This window comes from Staurois parvus, unplaced genomic scaffold, assembly GCF_062004578.1.
Source record: "Staurois parvus isolate SC_StPar_1 unplaced genomic scaffold, SC_StPar_1.0 ptg000254l, whole genome shotgun sequence".
NCBI classification, from domain to species: Eukaryota; Metazoa; Chordata; class Amphibia; order Anura; family Ranidae; genus Staurois; species Staurois parvus.
In genome coordinates, this window is record NW_028318050.1 from 1,503,430 (window position 1) to 1,530,207 (window position 26,778).

The following is a 26,778-nucleotide window of genomic DNA, read 5'->3' on the forward strand; positions in this document are numbered from 1 at the left end:
GCTTTCACAGGGTACAGCAGGAAACCAACAGTTAATATGAATCAAGCAACATTTTCAGGGCCATGAAATTAACACACACCATCACTTTATCTATCTATCTATCCACAAAACTGACTCCAGATAAAAATATCAATATAAAAATACATCAGAATGTGCCACAATAACAAACCCCCCCCCCCCCCCCCAAGTCCCCCACATACATTTCTCATCAGGTTTGTCCTAAAACTGCTTTTAAGTCTAAATAAGCAAATTATAGCCAAGTGCAGATTTGGAAGAGCAGAGCAATTACACTGTTCAACAAATTTTTATTTTTTGCCAGTTTTGGAAACAAAAGGATCCATTTCTTAATGAATTTCACATTCTGAGTTCAAATATAACAATGAAATTTGTCAATTGGCTCTAGTTTTTCTGTAAACGGAAAGTTTTCTACTATAGGCGTAATGACTACATAATGCACAATAATTATATAGATAGATGTCTTTCCACAAATATAAAGCAAGTGATATTGACTACATAACAAAGCCTAAATGGCATAATATATTGCATAGGATTACCAAGAAAAATTATAGCCATAAGCTAAGTTGAATCATTTTAATACTTAGGATTCTCACTAGTTTTGTCTTCAGTTTGTGTCGGTTTTGCTTCTCTTGGCCTTTCTCTTGTATTCGAGGAAAGGGCTATCTCTTACAACTGTCCAGCAATAGTCAGCAAGCATTGATGGGCTCCATTTACCTTGATATCTTCTTTCCATAGCTGCAATGTCTTGATGGAAGCGCTCTCCGTGTTCATCACTCACTGCTCCACAGTTTGGTGGGAAAAAATCCAGATGCGAATGTAGAAAATGAATTTTTAGAGACATGTTGCAACCCAGATTTCTGTAAGTCTGGATGAGTTTTTCTACCACTTTCTTGTAGTCTGGTGTTTTATTGTTTCCAAGAAAATTTGATGTCACTGATACAAATGCTGTCCAGGCAGCCTTTTCCTTTCCACGCAACAGAGAAAGAAACTCATCATCATGAATAAGTTTACGAATCTGTGGCCCAACAAAGACTCCTTCATTTATTTTTGCAGCACTAAGTGCTGGAAATTTGCTAATCAGGTACTTGAAACCTGCTTTATTCTTGTCCATTGCCTTAACAAAGTTTTTCATTAATCCCAACTTGATGTGTAATGGAGGTAATAAGATCTTTTTGCTGTCTACAAGTGCTGGATAGTTAACATTTTTTTCTCCAGGCTGCAATGACTGGCGTAATGGCCAGTCTCTTTTGGCATAGTGCATTTCTCTCGCACGACTGTCCCACTCACAGAGGAAGCAGCAGTAATTAGTATATCCACCTTGAAGTCCAAGTAGGATAGCAATCACCTTCAGGTCACCACAAATCGACCATTGATGTTCATCATAGTTGATGCACCTTAAAAGCTCTTTCAAGTTTTCATACGTTTCTTTCATTGAAACTGCGTAAGCAACTGGAACTGACGGCAGCTGATTGCCATTATGGAGCAAAACAGCTTTAAGACTCGCCTTTGAAGCATCAATGAACAGCCTCCACTCATCGGGATCATAGCATACGCCGATGGCTGAGATTAAACCATGAACATTGTTACATACAGCAATATCACCTTCCTGGACGAAGAATGGGATCAGATCTTTCTGACGATGACGGTAGAAAGACGTACGAACATCACTTGCTAGGAGATTCCACTGTTGTAGTCTTGACCCCAAAAGCTCTGCCTTGTTCTTCGGAAGATCCAGGTCTCTGATAAGATCGCTCAATTCCACTTGTGTAATGAGGTGTGGTTCAGTGGGTGTGGATAGAAGAAAGTCTGGGTCATGTGAGGTTGACGGTTGATGACTACACGCTTCAGGTTCTTCCTCACTTGACTCAACCACGAAGGATTCTGGTGCTTTAGGAATTGGTAGCCCCTCTCCATGAGGAACTGGACGTATTGCCGATGGAATGTTTGGATAGTGCACAGATAACTTTTTCTTCTTATTTAGCCCTTTTACAATTGGAGGCACCATACAAAAGTAACAATTACTAACATGATCTGTTGGCTCTCTCCAAATCATTGGCACAGCAAAAGGCATAGATGCCTTTTTTCCATTCAACCATTGCTCCAGTGCCGTCCCACAAGAATTGCAGCATATATGTGGTGCCCAGCTCTTGTCCTGGTCTCCTATCTTGCAGCCAAAATACAAGTTGTAAGCTTTCTTAATCATTCCTGTTATCCTCCTTTTTTGTGAGATAAAAGTTATTTCACCGCAGATATAGCAGAAATTATCTGCTTTATTCACACAAGTTCGAGGCATTACTGAGTAGCCTATATAAGCATAAAACGAAATGTAAAGACGAACTCCAATCAGCTACAGATACTGCAGCTTTTATGCAGTGAAGTGATGCAATTAAAGGCTAATATTGCATCATCTCAGTATACATGCAATTTTCTATTGGTCACCAGTATCAATTGCGCAATATGCAGCTGAAGTTGCATCATAATTTTGAATGGCTTACGTCATTAGATGGGTGAATATATCATGGAAACTAGAGCCAATCAACATTTTTTAGGGTCATTTTCGTTTTCAGCACCCCAAAACTATGTAAGATTAGCTAATTTTATGCCCAAAACTTTTTACCTGTTGAACAGTGTTATTAGACATGTTAGGATTACAATGCAAAGATAATAAACACAATCATTGTACAATAACACACAAACACCTTAGAAGGAAAAAAATGCAAAACATTTACAGCCCACATCAAAACACAGCGTGAGTGGGGTCTGGGGCAATTCAGCACAATATCTCTTCCTTCCCCAAACCACCACAGACAAGGACTTGCTGAAAATAACCCGGCCTATTACCAGGAAATCACCCACTACTGCAGGCCTTTATATAACATAGGTTGATTAGGAGCAAGCCAAACACGGCCCCACCCCCCAATGAAGGCCACACCCACCACTGTCATTCATTTGGTCAGAGAAAGCGTTTGCACCTGATGAATCCTCTTCCCACCTGCGTTAACCCTTGGTATACAGGCCCCACAAATCAGAGTCAGAAAGAAAGCCACAGTGAAGTGTACCTGTGCAGCATACAACAGAACATTGAACAGGGATGTGAAGGGAAACCCCATTGGCAACATTTATTGGCCTTATGGGCACAATTCACTCCAGATTATCGCATGAGTTAAGGCAGTCACATGACCACATCTCGCATGCAATACTGAAAATGTCAATTTACTTTTGCTAGTATGCGGCATTTCCCATAAATCGCAAAAAACACTCAGGGAATCAAACATAAAAAGACCTTACACCCCGGTCACATCAAAGCCGATTTGGAAATCATGTGACCGATTTCCTTGTGATTTGCAAGACAACTGACACAGATGTCTATGCAAATCGCCACAAAAGTAGTCCATGTACTACTATAGAAATCAGTGTCGGAAACGTTCCCTTGTGTCCGCTCTAATAGCGGACAATAGGGTGCGACTTGGCATACGATTGGCAAGTCGCATGTCATGCAAATTGCATGCCAAGTCGCACTCGATGTCTTGCAAATCACACTTGAAATGAGCATGTCCCCTGACTTTGAAATCATGCGACTTCACTGTAAGTCACATGCTTTAAAATTTGGGCTTGATGTGACCCCAGTCACATCGGGTGCGATTTGGCATGCGAGTTGCATGCCAGGCAACTTGCAAATCGTAGGCCGTAACCTATTGTCCGCTATAGGCTCCGTTCACATCCAATCTGATTTTGAAATCGTGTGATTTCACTGTAAGTTGCCTGATTTGCAAATCAGATTAGATGTAACTGTGGTGTTAGCCCCCAGTCACATTGGGTGCAATTTGGCATCCGATTTGCAAATCGCAGGGTATGCAAATTGCATACCAAGTCGCATCCAGGGTGTGAAATTTCAGCTGCGATTTGGGGATTGAAATTGTACCTGATATCGGATCTAATGGATGTGAATGTGAGTGTCTTAACATACACAATTTGGTATGGATGGGACGGGGGACCCCACGCCATTTTAAAAAATTTTTGCTGGCAATTCTTTTACATTCAGCTGTCAGTGGGGAACTCTGCTGATAGCTGAAACATGAATGCTGCATTGGTTTTCACAACTAAAAGACTGCGTGACTTGATAAAATAACTCATGTGGTATTTTAGTAGTGACAACCATGTGTTAATGTTTCAGATGTCAGCGGGGTTCCCCACTGACAGCTGAATGTAAAAGAATTAACGGCAATTAAAAAAAAAATAAAAAAATGGCATGGGGTCCCCCCTCCCATCCACATCAAGCCCTTCGGGTCTGGTATGGATTTAGAGGGGAACTTCCACACCAAAATTTAAAACAAAAATGGCGTGGGGTGCCCCCTAAAATCAATTCCAGACACTTATCTGAGGATGCAGCCCGGCAGGTCAGTAAAGGGGGGACAAGTGAGCGCTCCCCCTGAACCATACCAGGCCACATGCCCTCAACCTAAACAACGGGGGGTGCTTTGGGGCAAGGGGGCTCCCCCCAAAGCACCTTGTCCCCATGTTGATGGGAGACAAGGGCCTCTTCCCCACAACCCTGGTCAGTGATTGTGGTGGTCTGCAGGTGGGGAGCTTATTGGAATCTGGAAGCCCCCTTTAACAAGGGGGCCGCCAGATCCCTGCCCCCGTATGTGAATGAGTATGGGGTACATGGTACACCGATTTCAAAAGTAGTACATGCACTACTTTGGTGCGATTTGCATAAATATCTGTATCAGATGTCTTGCAAATCACACCTGAAATCGGTGGGTCCCCAGACTTTGAAATTGTGGGACTTCACTGAAAGTCACATGATTTCAAAGTTGGGCTTGTTGTGAACGGAGATAACTGACCAGATCCATATCCCAGGAGTTTCATTGACTGGATGCTAGACTCTAATTATAAAGTCTTCCTTTTATGGGACTCTGTGAGAAAACCAGGATTGTGTTATTCTACATATTATATGACATATTATTATTTTTAAAAAATCATTTTCCTCGCTGATAGTATCACTAGTCATGATTTACGGTGATTGAAACCAAGAAAAATAAATATATAGAAAAAATAACGTTTTGATATAATTTAAGTTTCTTGGGGTTAGATATTTTTACCTATCATTAAAATAATCCTTGATAATCCTGCCATGAAGGTCCATGTTCAGCCACTTCCTGGTATAAGGTGACAACCTCTGTCCTTGTCTCCCAATTGTGTTACCTATGTTGTCACTGTGTCTTCCAATGGAGAGTACAAATAGCCTTTTGAACATGTATTACACAGACGTGGTTCATCTGTTGCAACCATCAGGAAACCTGAGAATTGCCATGCAGCCATCACTGCACTACATATAAAGGAAGTATCCACAAAGAACCTACAGGAGATCAGCAGCACTGAGATACAATAAAAGGTGAAAAAAGGTCAACACAAGTATTTTATTTTTCAAAATGAACGTTGTGTATGATGTGTTGTCACCTTCTCAGTGACTGCCTTAACCTCTGAAAACCCGCATCACAACCATATGCATTGCAGGCTGTTGTGGGGTGATCGTGGTGTGACCCCATTCAGGTGAACGGGTTATGTTTGGTGGATGGTAGTGCCTGTTGATCCTAACAGCGGGTAGAATTTTTGCTTCGAAAAGTATCATGGCTGTGACATGGGAACATCCTCATTTGCTGCCTTTGCAGCTGAAGGCGGAGCTGTTTTAAGTAGTTCTGCATGGTAAAGGTAAAAAAAAAACCTTTTGTGTGCAGCTCTCACCCCTCCCCCCCTTCCCCCAGCGCCTTCTAATACTTACCAATCTCAATGCAGCGATGTGCTCTCTCTCCTCATTGGCTCAGACACACAGTGGGAGCCATTGGCTCCATCACAGCCAGTGAGCAGGGAGTGGGGCTCAGGAGCAAGCACACACCAGTGCCCTCAGAGCATGTCACTTGCTATGGGGGCATTCATCAGGGGATGGAGGGCCAGGAGCACCAGTACAACGTGTATGTTATTTATATTTAAATATAAAGTATTTGTTATTATATATATATATATAAACTTTTAGTATCACTTTAAGTTCAAAATTTGAAACAAAACACAAAGAAAAAAAAATGGGCAGATTATTTGTAGAAATCCAGTACAGAAGTAATGAACGTTTAGTCTCCCCTTCACGGAACATTCTGGTGACTCAGAGGTTGCAATGTTCACTGGTTGGGGGAAGGGCTCAGCTACAGAGGAAATGTCTCCATTAGGGCTCGTTCACACTTGACTTTATTTCTCTTGCCAAATGGCCCGATAGCGTTAGACAGGCGTTTGGGAAGCGTTTTTAACACTCCTCAATCGTTCCCCAATCGCCCTATGAGTGGTTTTGAGGCGTTTGGCATTTGCAAAGCGTTAAAACCGCACCACAAACGTCTATAATGAAGTTAAATGGTATTAACACTCCGCAACCATGTCGCAAACGCCTGCCAGGCGTTTGAGGAGCAGCACCATAGACTTGAATGGGAGGCTTCAACTCCTCCTGACTTGACATGAGGCATCAGTCTTGACGTGACGCTAACGCTTCAGTGTGAACAGCACTGTGTGCTGCCATGTGCAGAATTTTCATAGGCGTTTGAGAAGCGTTAACGCTTCCCAAATGCCTGTCTGACGCCTGCTGACAAAGCTAGTGTGAACATAGCCTTACTCATACAAAGCATGTAAGTGAAACGTAGACAAATTAATATATGTTACAAATGGAGGCAATGTAAACGAACTCTAAGGAAAAAATGTTTGAAATACTTTGAGTATTTAATTCAATTTTTAGTTATTAAAGTTGTTTGCTGTAAGCTAAAAATATCATCTTTACGGCAACTCCCTGTTTTTCACAAATGAAAGTGAGAGTTGCTGCTACGGCTAACAGCTAACACAGACAATAGCAAAAAACTGAGAGAGATAGGAGGAAAAAGCAAAAAAGAATACAAAAATACTAAGAAGAATCTTCAGAAATGGACATTAGAGAGCTAAGGGCCAACATCATGAACTTCAGCCTGGATAAGGGAGATCTGGGCAGTCAGGGTTACACTCGAGTCCTCCTACAGCTGTTTGGCTACACTGGCCATGGAGCATCTGCCTTCATTAACTCTTGTAAGTATGTCCTAGAAGAAGGTGAGATCTTCAGGGAATACGCCGAGTCCCGAGAAACCGACCACGGACTGACCATGGTAAGAAATTACTATGACCTTACCAGCGTGGTCACCATCGTAGACAACAGAGGATACAGCAAAATGAGCCATTTTGAAAGAGCTGAAGTGTATGCCCAGCTTGGTGAGTAACATTCGGGGAGCCCCAAAGGCTATGGGACTGGCAGGCTAGCCAAAATGTATAAAATGTCAAATTACTTGTGGCTGAAAATAAATCCAGATGTGTCCTTTAGCTCGGTAACAGGTTGTTGGTCACCCCTTAGCCCCTTCCCATATGGAAGAAAAATATATTTAAAATATATTTTAAAAATATTCTTCCCAAATATATTGCCATATATTTGAAATGCTATAGTTTTGGCCGTATTCAATATATTTCAATAAATATATATACTGCATGTTGAAGTGCATTTTTATTACAAAATATATGAAAAATATTTTTTTTTTAATACATTTTAAATGTACTGTATGTCTTTTAAAACACAAATCTACATTTCTGGAATGGCATTTACAAATATATGTTAAAATGACTTTTTTTATATGTTAAATCTGAAGAATATATTTAAATAAAAGGTAAGTAAAGGGCCACATCTGGCCCCGCAGGGAATTGCTTGAAGACCCTCCATGTAAAGTATAGGAGGGTTTACTTCCACTTGATATCTGAGTCTGGAACAGAGGGATCGGGTCATATTGGAGAACACAGTGCTTTGGGTAGTATGTACTACGTACTCCCATTACTGATAAGTCTGAAGGAACATATGAGTATCAAACATCAAAGTTCCATAAAAAGAATGTAAGCCACTGTGGGGCGCTGCTTTTTTTAAGCTGTTATGTGCACTCCAGAGCTGGGAGGCAGCATGCTAAGAATTAGCCAGCTGACAGAACAGCAACTGTCAGATCTCAGCTGTAGTTTGCATCCCTAGAGTCATCCTGAAAGCAAATTCGGTTCATTATCCTATAATTTAAGAAATGTATCAATAAACAATGCAGTGAGATTAACTCTAAAAGATCAAATCAGTTCATAGGTTTTATATTATTGGACCAATGATGTGTTCTGCATAGACTGACATCCCCTTATCCTTTGTAAAGACCATGAATTATATACATTCAGATGTCAGAAATACAATCTTGTGAAAACAAAAAGTAATTTGTAGCACCGCACATCCAAGACTCACCGGCCAGGACCGCGCCCAACACACACGTCTTCCCGGCTGCCCAGTAACACAGCTTTTGCTGGAGATGAAAACAGTTCTCCCCTCTTCACCCAACTATGGGGGGGATTTACTAAAGTCTGTGCACTCTGCAAGTGCAGTTGCTCCAGAGCTTGGTACATGAGGGGAAGCTCTGCTGACTTCCATCATCCAATCATGTGCAAGCAATAATTATGTTTTGTCTTTTCCCTGCATGTGATTGGGTATTCTTGGCAAAGGGAATCTTCATCTCATTTCCTAAGCTCTGGAGATACTGCATTTGCAGAGTGCAAGGTATGATTGCCTTTAGTAAAGCAACCCCAATGTATTTTTCTGGACGTACCTGTTTAACTTGTTCCCTCTGGTGTCACACAAATCCATGGCTTTGTGTAATTGGGCTTTCTTCTGAAGCGCCGCATCTATGTGCACAGGGGTTTGTGGTAAAAGTGAGCTCCCAGCATGGAGACTGAGCTCTCATTGGATGTCACAGTGAGTGTCAGAGAGGAAAAAATGTAAAAAATAAAATAAAAAAATCTGTGTGTCAGAGGAATGTAAAGAAAAAAAAATAGTAGTAATAATAATACTACTACTACTACTACTAATAATAATAATAACAATAATATTATATCTAGATAAGGGTGTGTTCTAGGTTAGTTTCAGGGTAAAGGTCAGGGCCAAAGGTCAGCGCTAATGGTTAGAGGTTAATGGTCAGGGCCCATATGTTTTAGGTAGGATAAAAAAGATTAAAAAAAAAAAAAAAAATATATATATATATATATATATATACAGTTGTGACCAAAATTATTCAACCCCCAATGCTGTAAAGGGGTTTAGGGACTATAGTGTACATTTGGAATTGTATTCAGAATCAAATCCTACAAGGACGTTGTAACTACCCAAATGCAACTAAAATGACATCAATTGTTTATGTAATACAGTAGTAAATGGTTCTTATGTGGTTTCTTCATTGCCACAATTATTCAACCCCTTAAAGACTACCACTCTGAAGAACAGAGGTTCATACAGGTGCTTTCCATCAGGTATTGAAAACACCTGTGGATGTCACCGAGCAGCAATCAAGCATAATAAGCACCAATTAGGCAGCTTTAAAATGACTGTGATACTCAGCTCCTTCTAGACATTTACTGGTGTGGTTACAAACATGGTGAAGGCAAGAGAATGGTCCAGGAAGACAAGAGAAGAGGTGATTTCTCTTCACAGGAAGGGCAATGGCTATAAGAAGATTGCAAAGATGTTAAACATACCAAGAGACACCTTAGGAAGCATCATTCGCAAATTCAAGGCAAAGGGCACTGTTGAAACGCTACCTGGTCGTGGCAGAAAGAAGATGCTGACTTCGACTGCTGTGCGCTACCTGAAGCGTAGAGTGGAGAGAAGTCCCCGTGTGACTGCTGAGGAACTGAGAAAAGATTTGTCAGATGTGGGTACAGAAGTTTCAGCCCAGACAATAAGACGCACACTGCGTAATGAAGGCCTCCGTGCCAGAACTCCCAGGCGTACCCCCTTGCTGTCTCCAAAGAATAAGAAGAGTCGACTGCAGTATGCCAAAAGCCATGTGGACAAACCACAAAAGTTGTGGGATAGTGTTCTGTGGACTGATGAAACAAAATTAGAACTGTTTGGGCCCATGGATCAACGCTATGTTTGGAGGAGGAAGAACAAGGCCTATGATGAAAAGAACACCTTGCCTACTGTGAAGCATGGTGGAGGGTCAATCATGCTTTGGGGCTGTTTTGCTTCTGCAGGTACAGGGAAGCTTCAGCGTGTGCAAGGTACCATGAATTCTCTTCAGTACCAGGAGATATTGGATGGAAACGTGATGCAGTCCGTCACACACCTGAGGCTTGGGAGACGTTGGACCTTTCAACAGGACAATGATCCCAAGCATACCTCCAAGTCCACTAGAGCATGGTTGCAGAGGAAAGGCTGGAACATTTTGGAGTGGCCATCGCAGTCACCAGACTTAAATCCGATTGAGAACCTCTGGTGGGACTTAAAGAAAGCAGTTGCAGTGCGCAAGCCTAAGAATGTGACTGAACTGGAGGCCTTTGCCCATGAAGAATGGGCGAAGATACCCGTAGATCGCTGCAAGACACTTGTGTCAAGCTATGCTTCACGTTTAAAAGCTGTTATAACTGTAAAAGGATGCTGTACTAAGTACTAAGATTGAATGTCACTTGGGGGTTGAATAAAACTGATAATGCTGTGAGCACAGAAAAGACATTTGTGGTTATTTCATTATAACTGTTATGTTATATTTGTCTGACCTACAAGTGCCTCTTTAATGTAAATGTAAGCAAGATGACTGAATGATCAAAAGCAATGTCAAACTGGCCAAAACACTCAATTTCAGTGGGGGTTGAATAATTTTGGCCACAACTGTATATATATATATATAAAAAGAAGGATAAAAAAGCTAGATAAGGGCTTCATCTGGGTTAGTATCAGAGCCTATATATGTTTTTTTTTTAATTTAGTATCACTGTCTTTAGGTACAATAAAGAAAATAATGTTGAGGATCTGTGCCCAAATTTGCAGTAACACTCAACTATAATCCACCTACTCTCCTCTTTTTCCAATTTTGGGACGCCCAACATTCCCTCCCAGGTCTCCAGGAAAGTCCTTTCCACACTCTGTTGAAGATTGAAGTCTTCCAAGCTCCTCACTTTCTACAATCTGCCACATGGCCCTCTCTGGAAGACTTGATGTTCCCGATGGGATGATTCGGCCTGGACTTCTGGAGAGCACTACAGCTTACACACTTTCTGGAATCTCTTCCTCCACCCACCTGTTTTCGTCAGCAACTGACTCCTTTTGAAAAGTTCTGTAATGATGAGGACCCTCTTCCTCACACCCTTTCTCAGATATATGCCTTTCTCCTCTCGTCTCCTCCAGGTTTCAAACCTGTACATTTACAGAAATGGGGGGAGAGAGTTGAATAGAACTTTCTCCCCGAACCAACTGGAACGTATTATCTGCTTCACTTTGAAGTCTTCTATATGTACTCATGTTTAGGAAAACATGCCAGTGGTGCTTTGTAAATATTTCCCAACCATCATGGATCACTCTCAGAGATGTCAGGAGGATCGGGGGACCATGCTCCATATATTTAGGTCCTGCTCTAAACTTAAACCTTTTTGATTGGAAGTCCACAGGATCTCACTGAAGTTTGTTGAATATACCCTCCCAGAGGATCCAGCTTTCTATTCTCTACACGTTATGACTGTACCTATCATATCCTATAAGAAATCCATTCTACGACACCTCCTTAATGCCGCCAAATCCTGTATCTCGGTACGCTGGAGAGACCCACAACCTCCTTCTGTCACCCAATGGTTGACAAAAGTTGAAGTACTAAATGACATGGAAAATCTAGTTTTATCCGCCTGTAACCAATAGTGTTGAGCTTGATGTTTGAGTCGAACATAAGTTCAACTCGAACATTGGCCGTTTGTGTGTTTGGCGAATAAGGTAAGGGCGTTAGGCGTGCTATTCGCCCGCCGTGTCCCACAATGCACTGCGCTCTGACAGTGCATTACAATTGGCCAAAGCAATGCACAGGTCAGGTACAATGCTTTGGCCAATCACAGTGCATGATGACATCACAAGGGGGCAGGTTCACCCCTGCCCCCTTGTGACATCATTATAGTATTTAGGAACTGTCATCCCAGCACAGCTGTCAGACAGCCAGGAGCCAACATCAAGAGCGGAGCATTTTTTTTTCAGATTGATGGTGGCATCATGATTGACGTTGGATCTACTTTGGGGGACATTTTTTATTTTGTTTTTAATAATGGACTTGTCTCCATTTTTTACACTACACTTTTTTTTCTGTGAATGAGTAGCGGTACCTTGTACCTCATACTCATTCACATGGGGGGGCTGGATCTGGGGGCCCCCTTGTTAAAGGGGGCTTCCAGATTCCGATAATCTCCCCACCCACAGATCCCCACAACCAGAGGCCAAGGTTGTGGAGAAGAGACCCTTGGGGGAGAGGACCTTGTGGGGACAAGGTGCTTTGGGGGGAGCCCCCTGCCCCAAAGCACCTTCCCATTGTGAGGGTATGTAGCCTGGTATGGTTCAGGAGGGGGTATGGTTCACTTGCCCCCCCCCCCTTTTCTGATCTGCCAGGCTGCATGCTCGGATAAGGGTCTGGTATGGATTTTGGGAGGGACCCCCATGCCATTTAAAAAAAAAAAGTCTTGTCTTGGTGTAGGGGTTCCCCTCAAAATTCATATAAGACCCAAAGGGCTTGGTAAATGGGGGGGGGGGGCGTTAACCAGGGTTTTTTTTTTTAATTGCTGGGCAATGCCGGCAATTCTTTTTCCATTTAGCTGTCAGTGGGGAACCCCAATGACAGCTGAAACACGAATGAATGTCTCACTACTAAAATATAGCGTGACGTCATTCTGGATTTTAGTAACTGAGCGGGACCTCACCACTTACTCAGATGTGGTAAGATACCACTTGGTGTATTATACCTGTTTGAAGTTCATGACTGAACATTCTGTAGGTTTGAATGTTCGACTGCGAACCAAACAGGATGGTGTTTGGCCCATCACTAGTAACCAACATGAGATCTGCACTGCCATGTAGACTAAATGGAATCTGTTCATATATCCTGATGAGGATACAGCCCTCCTGGACCCACATTCATGATACCTCTCTAGAATCCCTCCTGGTTACCCAACCATTATCCCCTTATCGCCAACCTCATCTTTAGTATTGTGACCCCCGCTCCCTTTTTTTCCGCCCTCCCGACTGGCGACCTTCCCTACTGCTTTGCCTTATCAATACAAAAAAAAATGGCACCCACCCCCGTCTATAACTGGCTTATGACTACTTGAACCAGGCAACGCATGTCAATAAAAAATAAAAATTAAAAATAATAAAATAAAAAAAGGGTTCAAAAATCAACTTGCCATCCAGCTTGCTAACAACCAAATTGACCCGTCTAACAGTATGCGTTAAAAACAGGGGTTTAGTTAGCACACATTTGCAAATACATACGTAAGCCACAGAGCCACATCACGGCACTCTGGTATTCTGTGGTCATAACTCTGCAATCTCTGAGAGCCCCTATAGTAGAGGCACATGTATTTAAAGGATAGACCAGGGGCAGGTGCACATCAAGGAGCCCACCCCTCTTAAAGGTACAGGAGTGCAAAGGACACCCAGCATGTAGCACAATGGCAGCCAGGGCACCCAGTGCACCCACTCACTTACAAATCAACAATACAACAAAAAATGCCACCCGCCGTGATGTGGCTCTGTGGCTTACGTATGTATTTGCTTATGTGTGCTAAATAAACCCCTGTTTTTAACGCATATTGTTAGGTCAATTTGGTTGTTGCTTTGCCTTATCCCCTCCTTCATCCCCATTCTCCACCACCCCTGTGTGGCATTGCCTTTTACCCACGTTCTGATATCCTATACTGAATGTTAAAAAAAATAAATTAAAAATGGATTGGTATGCCAGGCATTCTCCAGGCTTCACCATTTATTTGTAGCTCACCATCTACCTTGGGTAGTTATTTCATGTTCTCAATACCACGGGACACATTTGGTCTTTCACGGACGGCCATCTAGAATAGTACCGGTATCCAAACTCACTCAACCACACGTTGACCTGTCTGTATTTTCTGTTGAATGCCCTTCATCTGATTAATGCCGTCTGATGTTGTTTTACATTTTGTACAATGTATATTTAATGCCTGTGGAGTTCTGAATGCCTTTCTTTTCTCAAAATAAAGAATGAACCCCTTCATGCCTAAGGATAAAACAAATCTTACCGCCTAAGCACAATCTTGCAACTTTGATACATTGTACATCCAGGTGGATTATATCGCGTTTTTTCCAGGACAAATTGGGCTTCCGTTTGGTGGTAAATGGTAATGGATATCTCCTGATTTTTTTTTCATTAGCAAACAAAAACTGGCTCAAAATAGTAAAAAAAAATGTATTCTTAATTTAGCTGTGTGTTTCTTGTTACTACCATAACCTACCACCAAAGATCAACCCACAATAAATTTTCCAGCTCTTGATGATCGCAGCAATACCATATATGTGTATGTTATTTGTTGTTTGTACCCACATTACAGCCCAGAAACAATAGTGCGCATTTTATTTTTTTGGGGTTTTTTTAACCTAAAACACACTGACACTGACACTAACTGACACTGATACCAATTTAACCACTTCCCATCCAGCTCATGTACATAAACGGCCGGACAGGAGCAGTGCAGGGTCGGAAGACCGTTTATAAACATCCTCCTGCTTCCCTGCCTGTGCGCGCTCCCAGGGAGCGCGGCACCGCGATCCTGTGCCCGCTGTGTCCTCCGGACACCGATCGCTGTACGGGACCTCTGTGTGAGGTCCTGATCATGTGATCATGGATTGGCCAATCAGTGATCACATGAATAGTAGTAAGCAAGATGTCACTTCTGACATCATTGCTTACTACTTGTGAAATCTGTGAATGATCACAGAGGTCACATGGTACAGGGCTATTCACAACAGCCTTGTACCATGTGACAAGCTGTGACCAATCACAGCTCTCACAGTATTTCTCAATGGCTACAAAAATGCAGCCCGAGAGAAGGAGAAATGATTGCTTTTACAGACTTGTAAAAGCAATCAGAGTACAAAAAAAATCTTCATCACTCCCCACAAGCAGTACAGTGTCACTGTGGTGACACTGTACTGCTAGGGTGACAGTATGTAAAAAAAAACATAATAATATAAAAAAAAATATAAAAAAGTTTTGAAAATTTATAATTTTTGGTTATAAACTAATTTGGTTTTTTTTTTACTAAAAATATAGCTGAATACATTTTGGCCAAGATTTATGAAGAAAGATTATTTATTTGCAAAAGTTTATTAGAAAAACACTTTTTTTTCAAATTGTTTGGACTATTTCATTTACATAGCAAAAAAATAAAAATCCCAGCGGTGAACAAATACCACCAAAATAAAATTTTATCTGTCTAAAAAAAATGCTAAAAAATTCATATGGGTACAGTGTTGCATGATCGTGCAATTGTTATTCAAAGTGTGATAGCACAGGAAGGGGGTGAAAGTGTCCTGACCTTTGACCCTGACCTTGACCCAAACACTAACCCTTAGACTGAACTTGATCAAACCTTGATCTAGGTATTTTTATCTTTATTTTTTAATATTTATTTATCTTTTTTTTAACAAACCATTTTTTTCCCCTCTATGCAAGGAGGGAGCGAGAGAGATACAATGTATCTCTCTCCTCTATTCATAGAGAAAAAAAAACTTGGGGGGAGGGCTGTACAGTGACCGATCACTGTGGTAGCCAATTAGAGGCTATCACAGCGATGGTGTAACCCGGAATCGGGAGTCCCAGGTCTCCATCGTTAGAACAAGACCCGGAGCTCTCAGTGACACCCTAATCTTTGTACTGGGAGCGTACTCTCAGCACAAAGGCAAGTACACAAATATGCGGCCCCACGGGAAAAATCCCAGTTCTGTGAGGCCGCATATTTGTGTGATGTCAGTGTTAAGGGGTTTTAAAAAAAAGTAATAATAAAATAGCTAGATAAGGGCTTGGTCTATGTTAGGGTGTCAGAGTAAAAGTCAGATTGGGGATTAAAGGTGAAAGGTTAAAGATCAGAGTCAGTATGTTTTCAGTAGGATTAAAAAAACAAGTTCTTCTTCTGGGTGTCAGTGTGTTTCGGTAGGATAAGGCGCACTGTCAGGCGCACTGTTGTTTCTTGGCCCTATTGTGGACACAAACATCAAAGAATGTATACATATGTGGTATCGCCACAAACATCAGAAGTAGTGGAATATAATATAGGTGTTGTGGTGGTGGATTATTAATTTGATGCAGTTTTCCTTTGAAAAAAAAATTGCCACCAAATAAAGGTCCAATAATAAAAGTGTTATAATCCATCTGGATACAATATAAGTGATAAGTCATTGTGATGATATGTACAGTGTTACTAACACACGTCAAAGTTGCAAAACAGCATTCAGACGTTAAGATTTGTTTTACCTTCAGACATTAAGGGGTTAATAGGCAGATTTCTTTTTTTAGAAGTATCTGCCCCCCCCCCAATTAGCTCCCTCTTAGCCCCGCCCCTGAAGCACATTGGCTGTACATGCCACTTTCATTTGAGCTATCTAAATGGAATAAATATTTTTGCTCTCCAACTTTCCTGCGTGACGCATTCTCTTATCAATTCCAGGAAACTTCATCCCCATCAGGCAGAGAGTTGAATGGAAAGACAACTACAAGGATATGATGGGAGCCGTTGAAAATGCAGAATTGGATCCGAATTTCACAGACTTCATTGTCCCCATCTTTGTGTACAGGTAAGCGAGTCTTGTGTTGGGAGATGCATCCTTGGAGCACTTTGGTTGCCAGGAACTGGGTGAGGGGCTGATCTGATGATATGTTTGTTGGTGATATGTTCAGAGTTGGAGGTGACCATGGAGGTTTAATTATTTGCGGGCGGCCCATACAGGCACAGCGACACCCCCACCCATCTACTCTCACTGTGGTTGTACACAATGGGAGTTTGTCAGCAATGGTTCATGACCAGGACCTGCTGATGGGCTGTGTCCAATCACAGCCCAGGGCCCTGTGTTGACAAACCACACAGAGCTCTTTATAGAGGTATAAATTTCTCTGTTTCTTTTCCCTGCAAAGCAGGGATAAGAAAATAAAAATATATTTTGTAAAAAGCAGCAGACGTAACACATATTAACACTTGTTCGGCACACAGTCAACCCTTTGATCGCGCTAGATTCCATCCCCTTCCCAGCCAGTGTCATTAGTACAGTAACAGTGTATGGAATTATGGAATAAAAGTAAAGCGAGCGCTCAAAAGATCAGCTGCTGAAACACTCCAAGGAATCACTGGACCTCATAACAAGAATAATACGTATATATAGTGCAGCGCTGTAATGTAATTAAATAAGTAAAAAATTTAAAAATTAAAAATAAATTACAAATAGTTCATAAAGTCCTCTCACAGTAAAATAATAATCATAAACATGTGAAGGCCTCCTCCTCATTAGGTGACTGGAACCAAACAGAAAAAATGCGCACTCACCGACCGCGCATTTTAAATGCGCATGTATGCAATCTTATCCAGATGACCAGCCAGGCATGCAGATCCAAAGAACACATAGGTCATCCCTCTCAAATACTGACATCAGCCTTGGGTGCAGTGATATACCTCCAGGTCCAAAGAGCCCTCTCGCCCCAAAAGATAGGTAGACAGGGATCCCCCTCCTGGTTCCAGGTACCCCAGAAATGGTAGATGCAGATCTGAAACCCTCCACACAGACAGGTATGGTGCTCCACAGTCTACTCAGGCACAGATCCTGGAACCAGTTATGTTTTATAGCAGAAAATAAAAAAATATTTTTCCAAAATGTTTTCATTTACATAATCTAACAATTAATACAAATAATAATAATAATAAAAAAACAATGGTGATCAATATGTTCCATGACCGTGCAATTGCCAGTTAACGTAGCACGGTGTTGAATAGCAAAAAAAAATGGCCTGGTCATGAAGGGGGTAATATCTTCTAAATAAAAAAACTTAAAAAAAAAATCATACAAAATATTTAATTTCACTAAAGCTAAATATACAATAATTGCGTCATGTAGATAGGCATGAAAAGGTCTTCTTATCCATTTACATTGATGTCCATGGTGTTCTTCTACTCCTCTCCAGTGCCAAACACAACATATCAGCTGGAGAAATGAAAGACATGAAACATTTTTTGGAAAACTGCATAAAAATGACAGGTAACTTTTTTTTCTGTGTGAATACTTATTTTGGTGACACGGTTCTATTACCCTTTCCCTTTAATTGCCATCCATTCTACTAACCTTGCTGCCAGCACTTTGGCCAGCATGTGATTGGCCACGTTACCTGTCAGTCAGACACCAGGGGCAGGATTACTGCAGACAGCTGTGGTAAAGGAAGAAAATACTGCATGTGACGCTCTAGAGGGGAAGCAACAGACATATGCACCTTAGGCTGCAAAGTAAAGGAGTCGCAGCAAATTTTCAGCAAATGTAATTTGACAATGAGGGGTATATTTAAAAACAATTAAAAAATGGCAAAGCCATTCGTCCTTTGAAGCTGCATGTACATTCCTCCGGTGTGAATGGGGGGGGGGACAAAAACAAATGTTATTAGGCTATGTTCCCTCCGGATCAAATGTTTTTCATTCATAATAATAAAGTGAATCAGAAAAATACCACATTATGGTCACTAGATGGAGCTGATGGTCATAGAAATTTTTTATTTATATTTATAATTATTTATGTCTTTATTTTATTTAACCCCAGAATTGGCAGGTCCACCACTGGCACCCTGTGCTTTTCACAGATGAGAGCAGGTTCCCCTTGAGCACATGTGACAGACATGAAAGGGTCTGGAGAATCCGTGGAGAACATTCTGCTGCCTGTAACATGGTTCAGCATGACTGTTTTGGTGGTGGGTCAGTGATGGTCTGGGGAGGCATCTCAATGGAGGGACGCACAGATCTCTACAGACTAGACAATGGCACCCTGACTGCCATTAGGTATCGGGATGAAATCCTTGGACCCATTGTCAGACCCTACGCTGGGTCCTCTTGGTGCAAGACAATGCCTGGCCTCGTCGTCTCATTAGGACCCTCCCCCGATGTTGTCAGGCATGCATACAAGCACGTGGGGGCCATACAAACTACTGAGGACCATTCTGAGTTGCTGCAATGAAATTTCAGCAAAATGGACTCACCTGCTGCATCATTTTTTCACTTTGATTTTTGGGATATCTATGAATTCAGTCCTCTGTAGGTCGATCATTTTCATTTCCATCAAACGATGGGGCATCCTTACGTTCCTAACACATTACCCCGTCCATGTCAGTATAGAGATTCAGCAGTAGATTTTTTCCCCATTGAGATCTGATGGGTTTTCAAAGTCTTCCTTTAATTTTTTTGAGCACTGTATGTCAGGACGGGGGACCTTTTTTTTTGTATTTCTTATTTTGTATGTTACTTTGCGTTTTTAACTTTTTTCTTTTCTTCTTTTTCTTAACGCTTAACTTTATTGCTAACACATAGGGGCTAATAGATGTTTGTTAGACCCCTGATGTCTCCCCTGCCCTGCACTGAAGCTAATAGAGCACAGACCGTGCTTCATTAGCTTCTTCCCCAGACACAGCAGCCAGGTGAAATGACAGTGGAAGTGATGTAATACGCGTCACTTAAGTGTTCATTCAGCAGAACTGTCTTGGAAATTCGCTTTAACGAATTTCTCCTTACCGTGAGTACTCGCAGTTGGATGCGCAGAAATCCCCCATAAAGCTGTGCGAATCTCGCTTACCACGACTGCAGCTAAATTACACGATTCCTGCCCATCCAAATTGGTTAGCTTCTGTTGAAATGTGGGTGATTGGAGCTCCGTTACCCTAGAATCATCACACGACACTCTAAGGCTAGTGTTGCAATTCACATAAGGGCCGGCTTCAGACTCAGCCCCCGTTTTTATTACAAGCACACACATGCCCCCCACATGAATAAAGTCAATCCCCTCCCACCAAACAATGCAATGGGGAGTGCCTATACACAGGATATACATTCCGATTGGAGCAAAGCCTTTCCTATTATCTATCACTGGTCCTCCCCCATGAGCCTTCTGAGGTCAGCAAACTTCCTCCCCTTCCCCCCCATGAGCCTTCTATGGAGGGCATATTTCCTGTCCTACTAGCTCCTATTGGTATGTAAATTCTTTGTACAAGCATTCCCTAAGCTAAACACCAGTCTGTACCTGGATGGGCCCGGTACGATCTTTATTAAAACACATCCATCCAAGATACAGTTTCAAGTTGGTAATGGGTTGTAAGATATGCATAAGCCTACACGCGGAGTTCGTACTGCTTGGCGCCTTGCGGCACGAAGTCCATGTGGTACTATGCTGCTGATTTGTGGATACAGGCCCGCGGTCTACTGCCAGCAGCATTCGCATCGAATGCAGTGGTGGTATACACGCCGGTCTATAAGCGCAGATCCGCCATCTTATCCATTACCGAGCTGAGTACTGTAATACATACATTGTACATGCGCATGGCCCAATTGCAGCCTTCAGAGCTTTAATAAAGCCACACGAGAGACATATGAATAACGCTCATATATGACACATTTAAAGTTCGACCAACAATACAAAATTTCCATGACAGAACCAAGACCAGAGAAAAGCTGTTCAATGGACACCCACCCAGAATGCTTGTCCCAGCTCTGCAGGTGGGACAGAAAAGCCCATGATACATAGCTGGGGCAGTCTGGAGGGGGCAGTACCTTCATGGAGTATAGCAGCTGGGAATGTGTTTACCCACCTACCATCTGGGCAGTTTTGACATTTTTCAAACATGTTAAATTCAGAATTTTTTTTTCTTACAAAAACCCCAAGAATTTTATATATTTTCAAAGCAGGGACCCTGGAGAAAAGTGGTCACACAACGTTTGTGCAGCTGTTTATCAAGCACACATTTTCAGAAAAAGATATGGGGTGTAAGAGTGCTCACTCTGTTCTTTTGTCAGCCTGGTGGGTTGGTGGTTGCCTTCAGGCATTATGCTGGGCAGGCTCCTTCCATGCTGTCCAAGATGTCCTCCCACGGGAGACGGTGGTACAGTGGAGGTCCTCTTTTGTAGAATCCTGCCCATAGGTGAGTCCCCTTCCTGGGGCCTCCTCCCAGGCTCCATCTCATCACTCCATCTTCCACACGACACTCACTGACATCCTCCCCAGGGTTGCCTTGGTCTTCATGCCCAGCCTCCTGCCAGGGGATTGGCCAAGGTCATTCAAGTATGCAGATCTGAGCCTCCTCCATTGCTCATGGTCCAAGACTCCAGAAACCCTGACCTGTCAGAGACTCCCAGTCTGTCCTGGTTAACCTCACTACCTCAATCCCCAGGCTTACTCTTCCCCAGGCTGCTACCCAGCCTCTATCTAACAAAAACTACCTATATAACCTGGAGGGCATTACACATTCATTGTCTACCAGCCACCATTTATAAATGGCACTGGTATTTTCCTGATTTGCTCTATGATGTTTGGATGAGGAGTATTTGAACTTCAGAGAAAATAGCCTAATAACATTCAATTTTGCTGCCATTTGCAAAGCACAAATGTACATGCAATTTCACAGAGGGCCCAGTAATACACAACCACCCCTAGGCACAGGCCTGCCCTGCCTAATTAGAAATGCTCCTTTGGTTACTGAGATTTCTTTGAGATTCTCACTGTGTTCCTTTTTTTCAGGGATCGTCCCGATCATTGTCCTCACCTTTAAAACCACAGCAGATTACCTGGAAATTGAGAAACAATTTAGACTCATGGGGGCGGAGACAGTGATTGCCATTGAGAATTACACACAGAAGAGGCCCACAAAAACTGTGGGAAAAACCATCGACATCCTGATGGTGATAGACAGCGCCTTGAGGAACGTCAGATTCTGCCTGGAACAGCCAAGAGACCCGAGAAGAGAGCGGATAGAGAGGAAGAGCTTTATGCTCAACTACATCAATGAGATCAGCCTTCATCAGGAGAGAAAAAAGATAGAGAGAGAAAGAGAGAGGGAGAGAAAAGAGAGAGAGAGTGCCTAGACAGCACATGGAGTCTAGCAATAGGGAGGAAAGTACATGTGCAATATTGTAACATGCCAGCCTGATGATCACACTATGAGCTGAAGGAATGTTTGAAAATGTTCATCTTTAAATCAAAAACTGTCTACAGATATAAAGATTAAGAAAATAGAGTTTTTTAACCTGTATCGGCCTTGAAAGTGCCCCAATAAGATTGAATTCTGGGTGTGACAGAAGCGTAGGCAGGACAGAACACGCAAAGAAGATGGAGAACACACAAAGCTTTATTGAACCATGAAATATACTCAACCAGGACAGTTCAAGACACTCCGCGACATGCGGCTTGTAGGGACACCCACGGTAAGCGGGCTCACAGGGATTCAACGGGACCCGGCCATGGCGTCCAACCTCAACACAGCTCCCACACAGCGTACTAGGGACAACAGGCTCACGGGGACTCAACGGGATTCTAGCTGTGGAGTCTGGCCTAGCACAGCTCCCTCCCAGCTTTCTAGGGACATCGGGCTCATGGGGACTCAACAGGACTCTAGCTGTGGAGTCTGGCCTAGCACGGCTTCCACCCAGCTTTCTAGGGAAATCGGGCTCACGGGGACTCAACAGGTAGCGATGGTTCAAGCACTCAGGGGCATCACAGGTAGCTATGCTCCGGTTCAAGTAAGGGATATTTTAGACGTGTAGTAGGGGCAGTTCATGACCCGGGTGGTCTGTGCGCACACCAGGGAACGTTCAGGGCACAGGTGGTCTGTGCGCACACCAGGGACCATTCAGGGCACGGGTGGTCTGTGCGCACACCAGGGACCGTTCAGGGAACGGGTGGTTGGTGCGCCCAACAGGGACAGTTCAGGACATGGGTGGTCGGTGCGCACAACAGGGACAGTTCAGGACACGGGTGGTCGGTGCACACACTGGGGACAGTTCAGGGCACGGGTGGTCGGTGCGCACAATGGCGACAGTTCAGGACATGGGTGGTCAGTGTGCACAACAGGGACAGTTCAGGGCACGGCTGGTCGGTGCGCACAACAGGGACAGTTCAGGACACGGGTGGTCGGTGCGTATGCCAGGGACAGTTCAGGACACGGGTGGTTGGTTTACACACCAGGGACAGTTCAGGACACGGGTGGTCGGTGCACACGCCAGGGACAGTTCAGGACACGGGTGGTTGGTGCGCACACCAGGGACAGTTCAGGACACGGCAGTCGGTGCCCACACCAGGGACAGTTCAGGACATGGCAGTCGGTGCCCACACCAGGGACAGTTCAAGACATGGGTGGTCGGTGCGCACACCAGGGACAGTTCAGGACACGGCAGTCGGTGCCCACACCAGGGACAGTTCAAGACATGGGTGGTCGGTGCCCACACCAGGGGCAGTTCAGGACATGGGTGGTTGGTGCGCACACCAGGGGCAGTTCAGGGCATGGGTGGTCGGTGCGCACACCAGGGACAGTTCAGGACATGGCAGTCGGTGCGCACACCAGGGACAGTTCAAAACACGGCAGTCGATGCCCACACCAGGGACAGTTCAGGACATGGCAGTCGGTGCCCACACCAGGGACAGTTCAGGACATGGGTGGTCGGTGCGCACGCCAGGGACAGTTCAGGACATGGGTGGTCTGTGCGCACAATAGGGACAGTTGTTCACTGATGTAACAGGTTTCTCACTGATGTAAGGTGGGGCACACTAATGTAACAGGGGGCTCACTGATGAAGGGAGGAGTACAGTGATGCAATTGGGGGCTCACTGATGAAGGGGGGGCATTTTGATGTAACGGGAGCTCCTTGATGAAGGGAGGGGGTCATTGATGTAACGGTTCTCACTTATGTAAGGAGGGGCTCACTGGTGAAGGGAGGGGCACAATGATGTTATGGGGGCTCACTGGTGAAGGGAGGGGCACACTGATGTAATGGGGGCTCACTGATAAAAGGAGGGGCACACTGATGTAACAAGGAGCTCACTGATGAAAGGAGGGGCACATTGTTGTTACGGGGGGCTCACTGATGTAAGGAGGGAACAATGATGTAACAAGGGCTCACTAATAAAAACATGGCGGGAGTTTCCACGTGACAACACACATGGTAACACACATGGTAACACACATGGTAACACACACGAATAGGTGCAAATGGGTACAGAGAGTTTCCCTAAACTGCAGCTTGTAGATGTGAACCCGCCCCAACAGAAAGAATTGGATTTCTGCATAAATTGCAAATCATGCAGCAAAATACATGAGTTTCTATGTATGTAAATGGACAAGGCTGAATGGGCTAGAAGGTGGCTGTATCTCCTCCTGACTGCCTGCAAACCTCTGAAAAGTGATCCACCCCAGATCACATTTTGAGGGGGGGGGTGCTTACCACTTTTGCCCAATGTGAAAGAGGCCTAAGGCAATGCTCCTGTGTTGCAGGATGTCTCCATGCATGGCAAAGCTTGGTAGTGTCTTCCAATTCCTTACATGTTTTGGGTGCATTGGCAGCCCAATATTTTCAATAGGTTAATGTACAATTGTTGCACCGCAAAATATAACTGGGCCCTCTAACATGGAATTTTTGGCCCCAGCAAATTTTGATTATCCAAAAACATGACGGGAGGATCTTAGAACAATAGCTGCCCTGATACATTTCATGGTGATTACATGAAGGTGACTACGTTACCTGTGTGGCTGTAAATATTTTGGGTCCCTAGAGCTTATGGAATAGCTAAGGTAATGCATTTGATTTTTATGATTTCTGACTATTGATCTGCTTTAAGCCCAGGTGTAAAATCTAATAGCTGGATAGTTACACAGCAATATAATATGAAGAGCTCAGCTGTATACTGCAATTGGAAGATGTCCATTTACTGTAGTTGTAGATAGTGTTCCACCGATGGTCCCTCTTCTGGGTTTAGAGGGCTCCTTAACCCCTTCCATACCGAGCACTGTCACCCCCTTCCTGCCCAGGACAAGTTTCACGTTTCAGCGCTCTCACACTTTCAATGACAATTGCAGCATTGTACCCAACTACATTTGTATCATTTTGTTCACACAACTAGAACTTTTCTTTTGGTAGTATTTTTTTCTTTCAAAGTTTTTCTTTGCTTCTGTTATAAAAAACTGCAAATAAATAATTCTTCATACAATTAGGCCGAGATGTATTCTGCTCCATTTCTTTGGAGAAAATAACTCAAATCAGTATTTATTATTTAGTCTGTAGGGAAGTTATAGATTTCACAATCTATGAGATATATCTAAAAATTGATCAATCCTGAAGTGCTGACAGCCAATCTAGTTTCTTGAAGCCCAAAAATGTCAGGACAGTACAGATATCCCCCAAATGTCAGGACAGTACAGATATCCCCCAAATGTCAGGACAGGACAGATATCCCCCAAATGTCAGGACAGGACAGATATCCTCCAAATGTCAGGACAGTACAGATATCCTCCAAATGTCAGGACAGTACAGATATCCCCCAAATGTCAGAACAGTACAGATATCCCCCAAATGTCAGAACAGTACAGATATCCCCCCAAATGTCAGGACAGGATAGATATCCCCCAAATGTCAGGACAGTACAGATATCCCCCAAATGTCAGAACAGTACAGATATCCCCCAAATGTCAGGATAGTACAGATATCCCCCAAATGTCAGAACAGTACAGATATCCCCCAAATGTCAGAACAGTACAGATATCCCCCAAATGACCCATTTTTGCAAAGTAGACAGTCCGACTTATTTCATAAGAGGCATGGAGAGTTTTTGAAGTTGTAATTTTTTTGTCATAATTTGTTAGAAAATGAAGAATTAAAATAATTATTTTCACAATGTTTTTTTTTTACCAATCTTTCTTTTTTTGACCAATCACAGCTAGTGACAATTGTATACAATGGATGGCATGAAAGGAAGCTACTAAATACTACTTTTTCAATATTACTGCACTATGAGCACCTTTTGTTTGGCTCCTTTATGGGGTTATTGAATTACAGAGCCTGGCCCATTTCAAGCACCCAGAGGAGGGAATTCCTGTAACACAGACTGCAGACCCATCCATCCTTAACCTCCCTAGAGATCTGATTATGTCAGTATTTCTGTGCTCAAAGCGGTACATTTTTTTGCATGGAAATATTTCATTTTTTTATTGTAGGTCTGTAATTCTTAGGAATAACTCACTGAAATCTGTCCGAACAATAGTCTAGTAAACATCCCGGGTTTTCAGTGTCTGATGAGGAATTTCCCCCACGAATCATTATCACTCAATCCTGCAAGTGGTTCTGATTTACTATCGCTGTTCTCTAGCCGGTCTAAAACCGCTTTTGACCTAAAGGGACGCTTTTTGGACGCCATGGACGTTTCTCAGTTTCCAGGCAGAAAGAACAGTAAAAATGCAGGCAGGGTGCCGGACAAAGCACTCGGGACAAAATGTATGTGAAATGGTTTGATACAGGAATGTTATACTATGTGATTTTACTGTATTTAGTGAATGTCACTTTTAGAACTTTCAAATTTCCCACCAGTTATGTCCCCGTATGTCCCAGCGTCGCAGGGAACGGAACCCGGAAGACGGATGCCGGCATCGGCCGGAGGACATTACAGGGGACACTGCAGGAGGAACATCGCGGGAGCGCAGGACAAGGTAAGTGAAGAAGAGATCCCAGAGCAACGCTGCAGGGTATTCCCGAGTGTAGCTCGGGGGGGATTACCGCTTGTGGTGCTGAAACTTTACCCTGAGCTACTCTTGGGAATACCTCCAGGGGGGTTAAAGGGGACCTCTGGATGAGCTG

At 43.2% G+C, this 26,778-nt stretch overlaps 1 protein-coding gene across 1 annotated transcript; it reads left to right on the forward strand.

Annotated features, from left to right (window-relative positions):
• The first annotated feature begins 6,798 nt into the window (after window positions 1-6,798).
• On the forward strand, window positions 6,799-25,147 carry LOC149459572 (uncharacterized). Its single transcript, XM_089680934.1, has 4 exons — window positions 6,799-7,296; window positions 16,597-16,723; window positions 18,099-18,172; window positions 21,680-25,147. The coding sequence occupies exons 1-4, from the start codon at window positions 6,978-6,980 to the stop codon at window positions 22,021-22,023; spliced, it is 864 nt and encodes a 287-aa protein (XP_089537060.1). The 5' UTR covers window positions 6,799-6,977; the 3' UTR covers window positions 22,024-25,147.
• The last annotated feature ends 1,631 nt before the right edge of the window (window positions 25,148-26,778 follow it).

Bases quoted from the DNA above. Each gene is read 5' to 3' on its own strand.
- LOC149459572 (XM_089680934.1), top strand. From the start codon at position 6,978: ATGGACATTAGAGAGCTAAGGGCCAACATCATGAACTTCAGCCTGGAT. The intron at 16,724-18,098 runs GTAAGCGAGTCT...ACTCCTCTCCAG, and splicing joins GTCCCCATCTTTGTGTACAG to TGCCAAACACAACATATCAG. The intron at 18,173-21,679 runs GTAACTTTTTTT...CCTTTTTTTCAG, and splicing joins AAACTGCATAAAAATGACAG to GGATCGTCCCGATCATTGTC.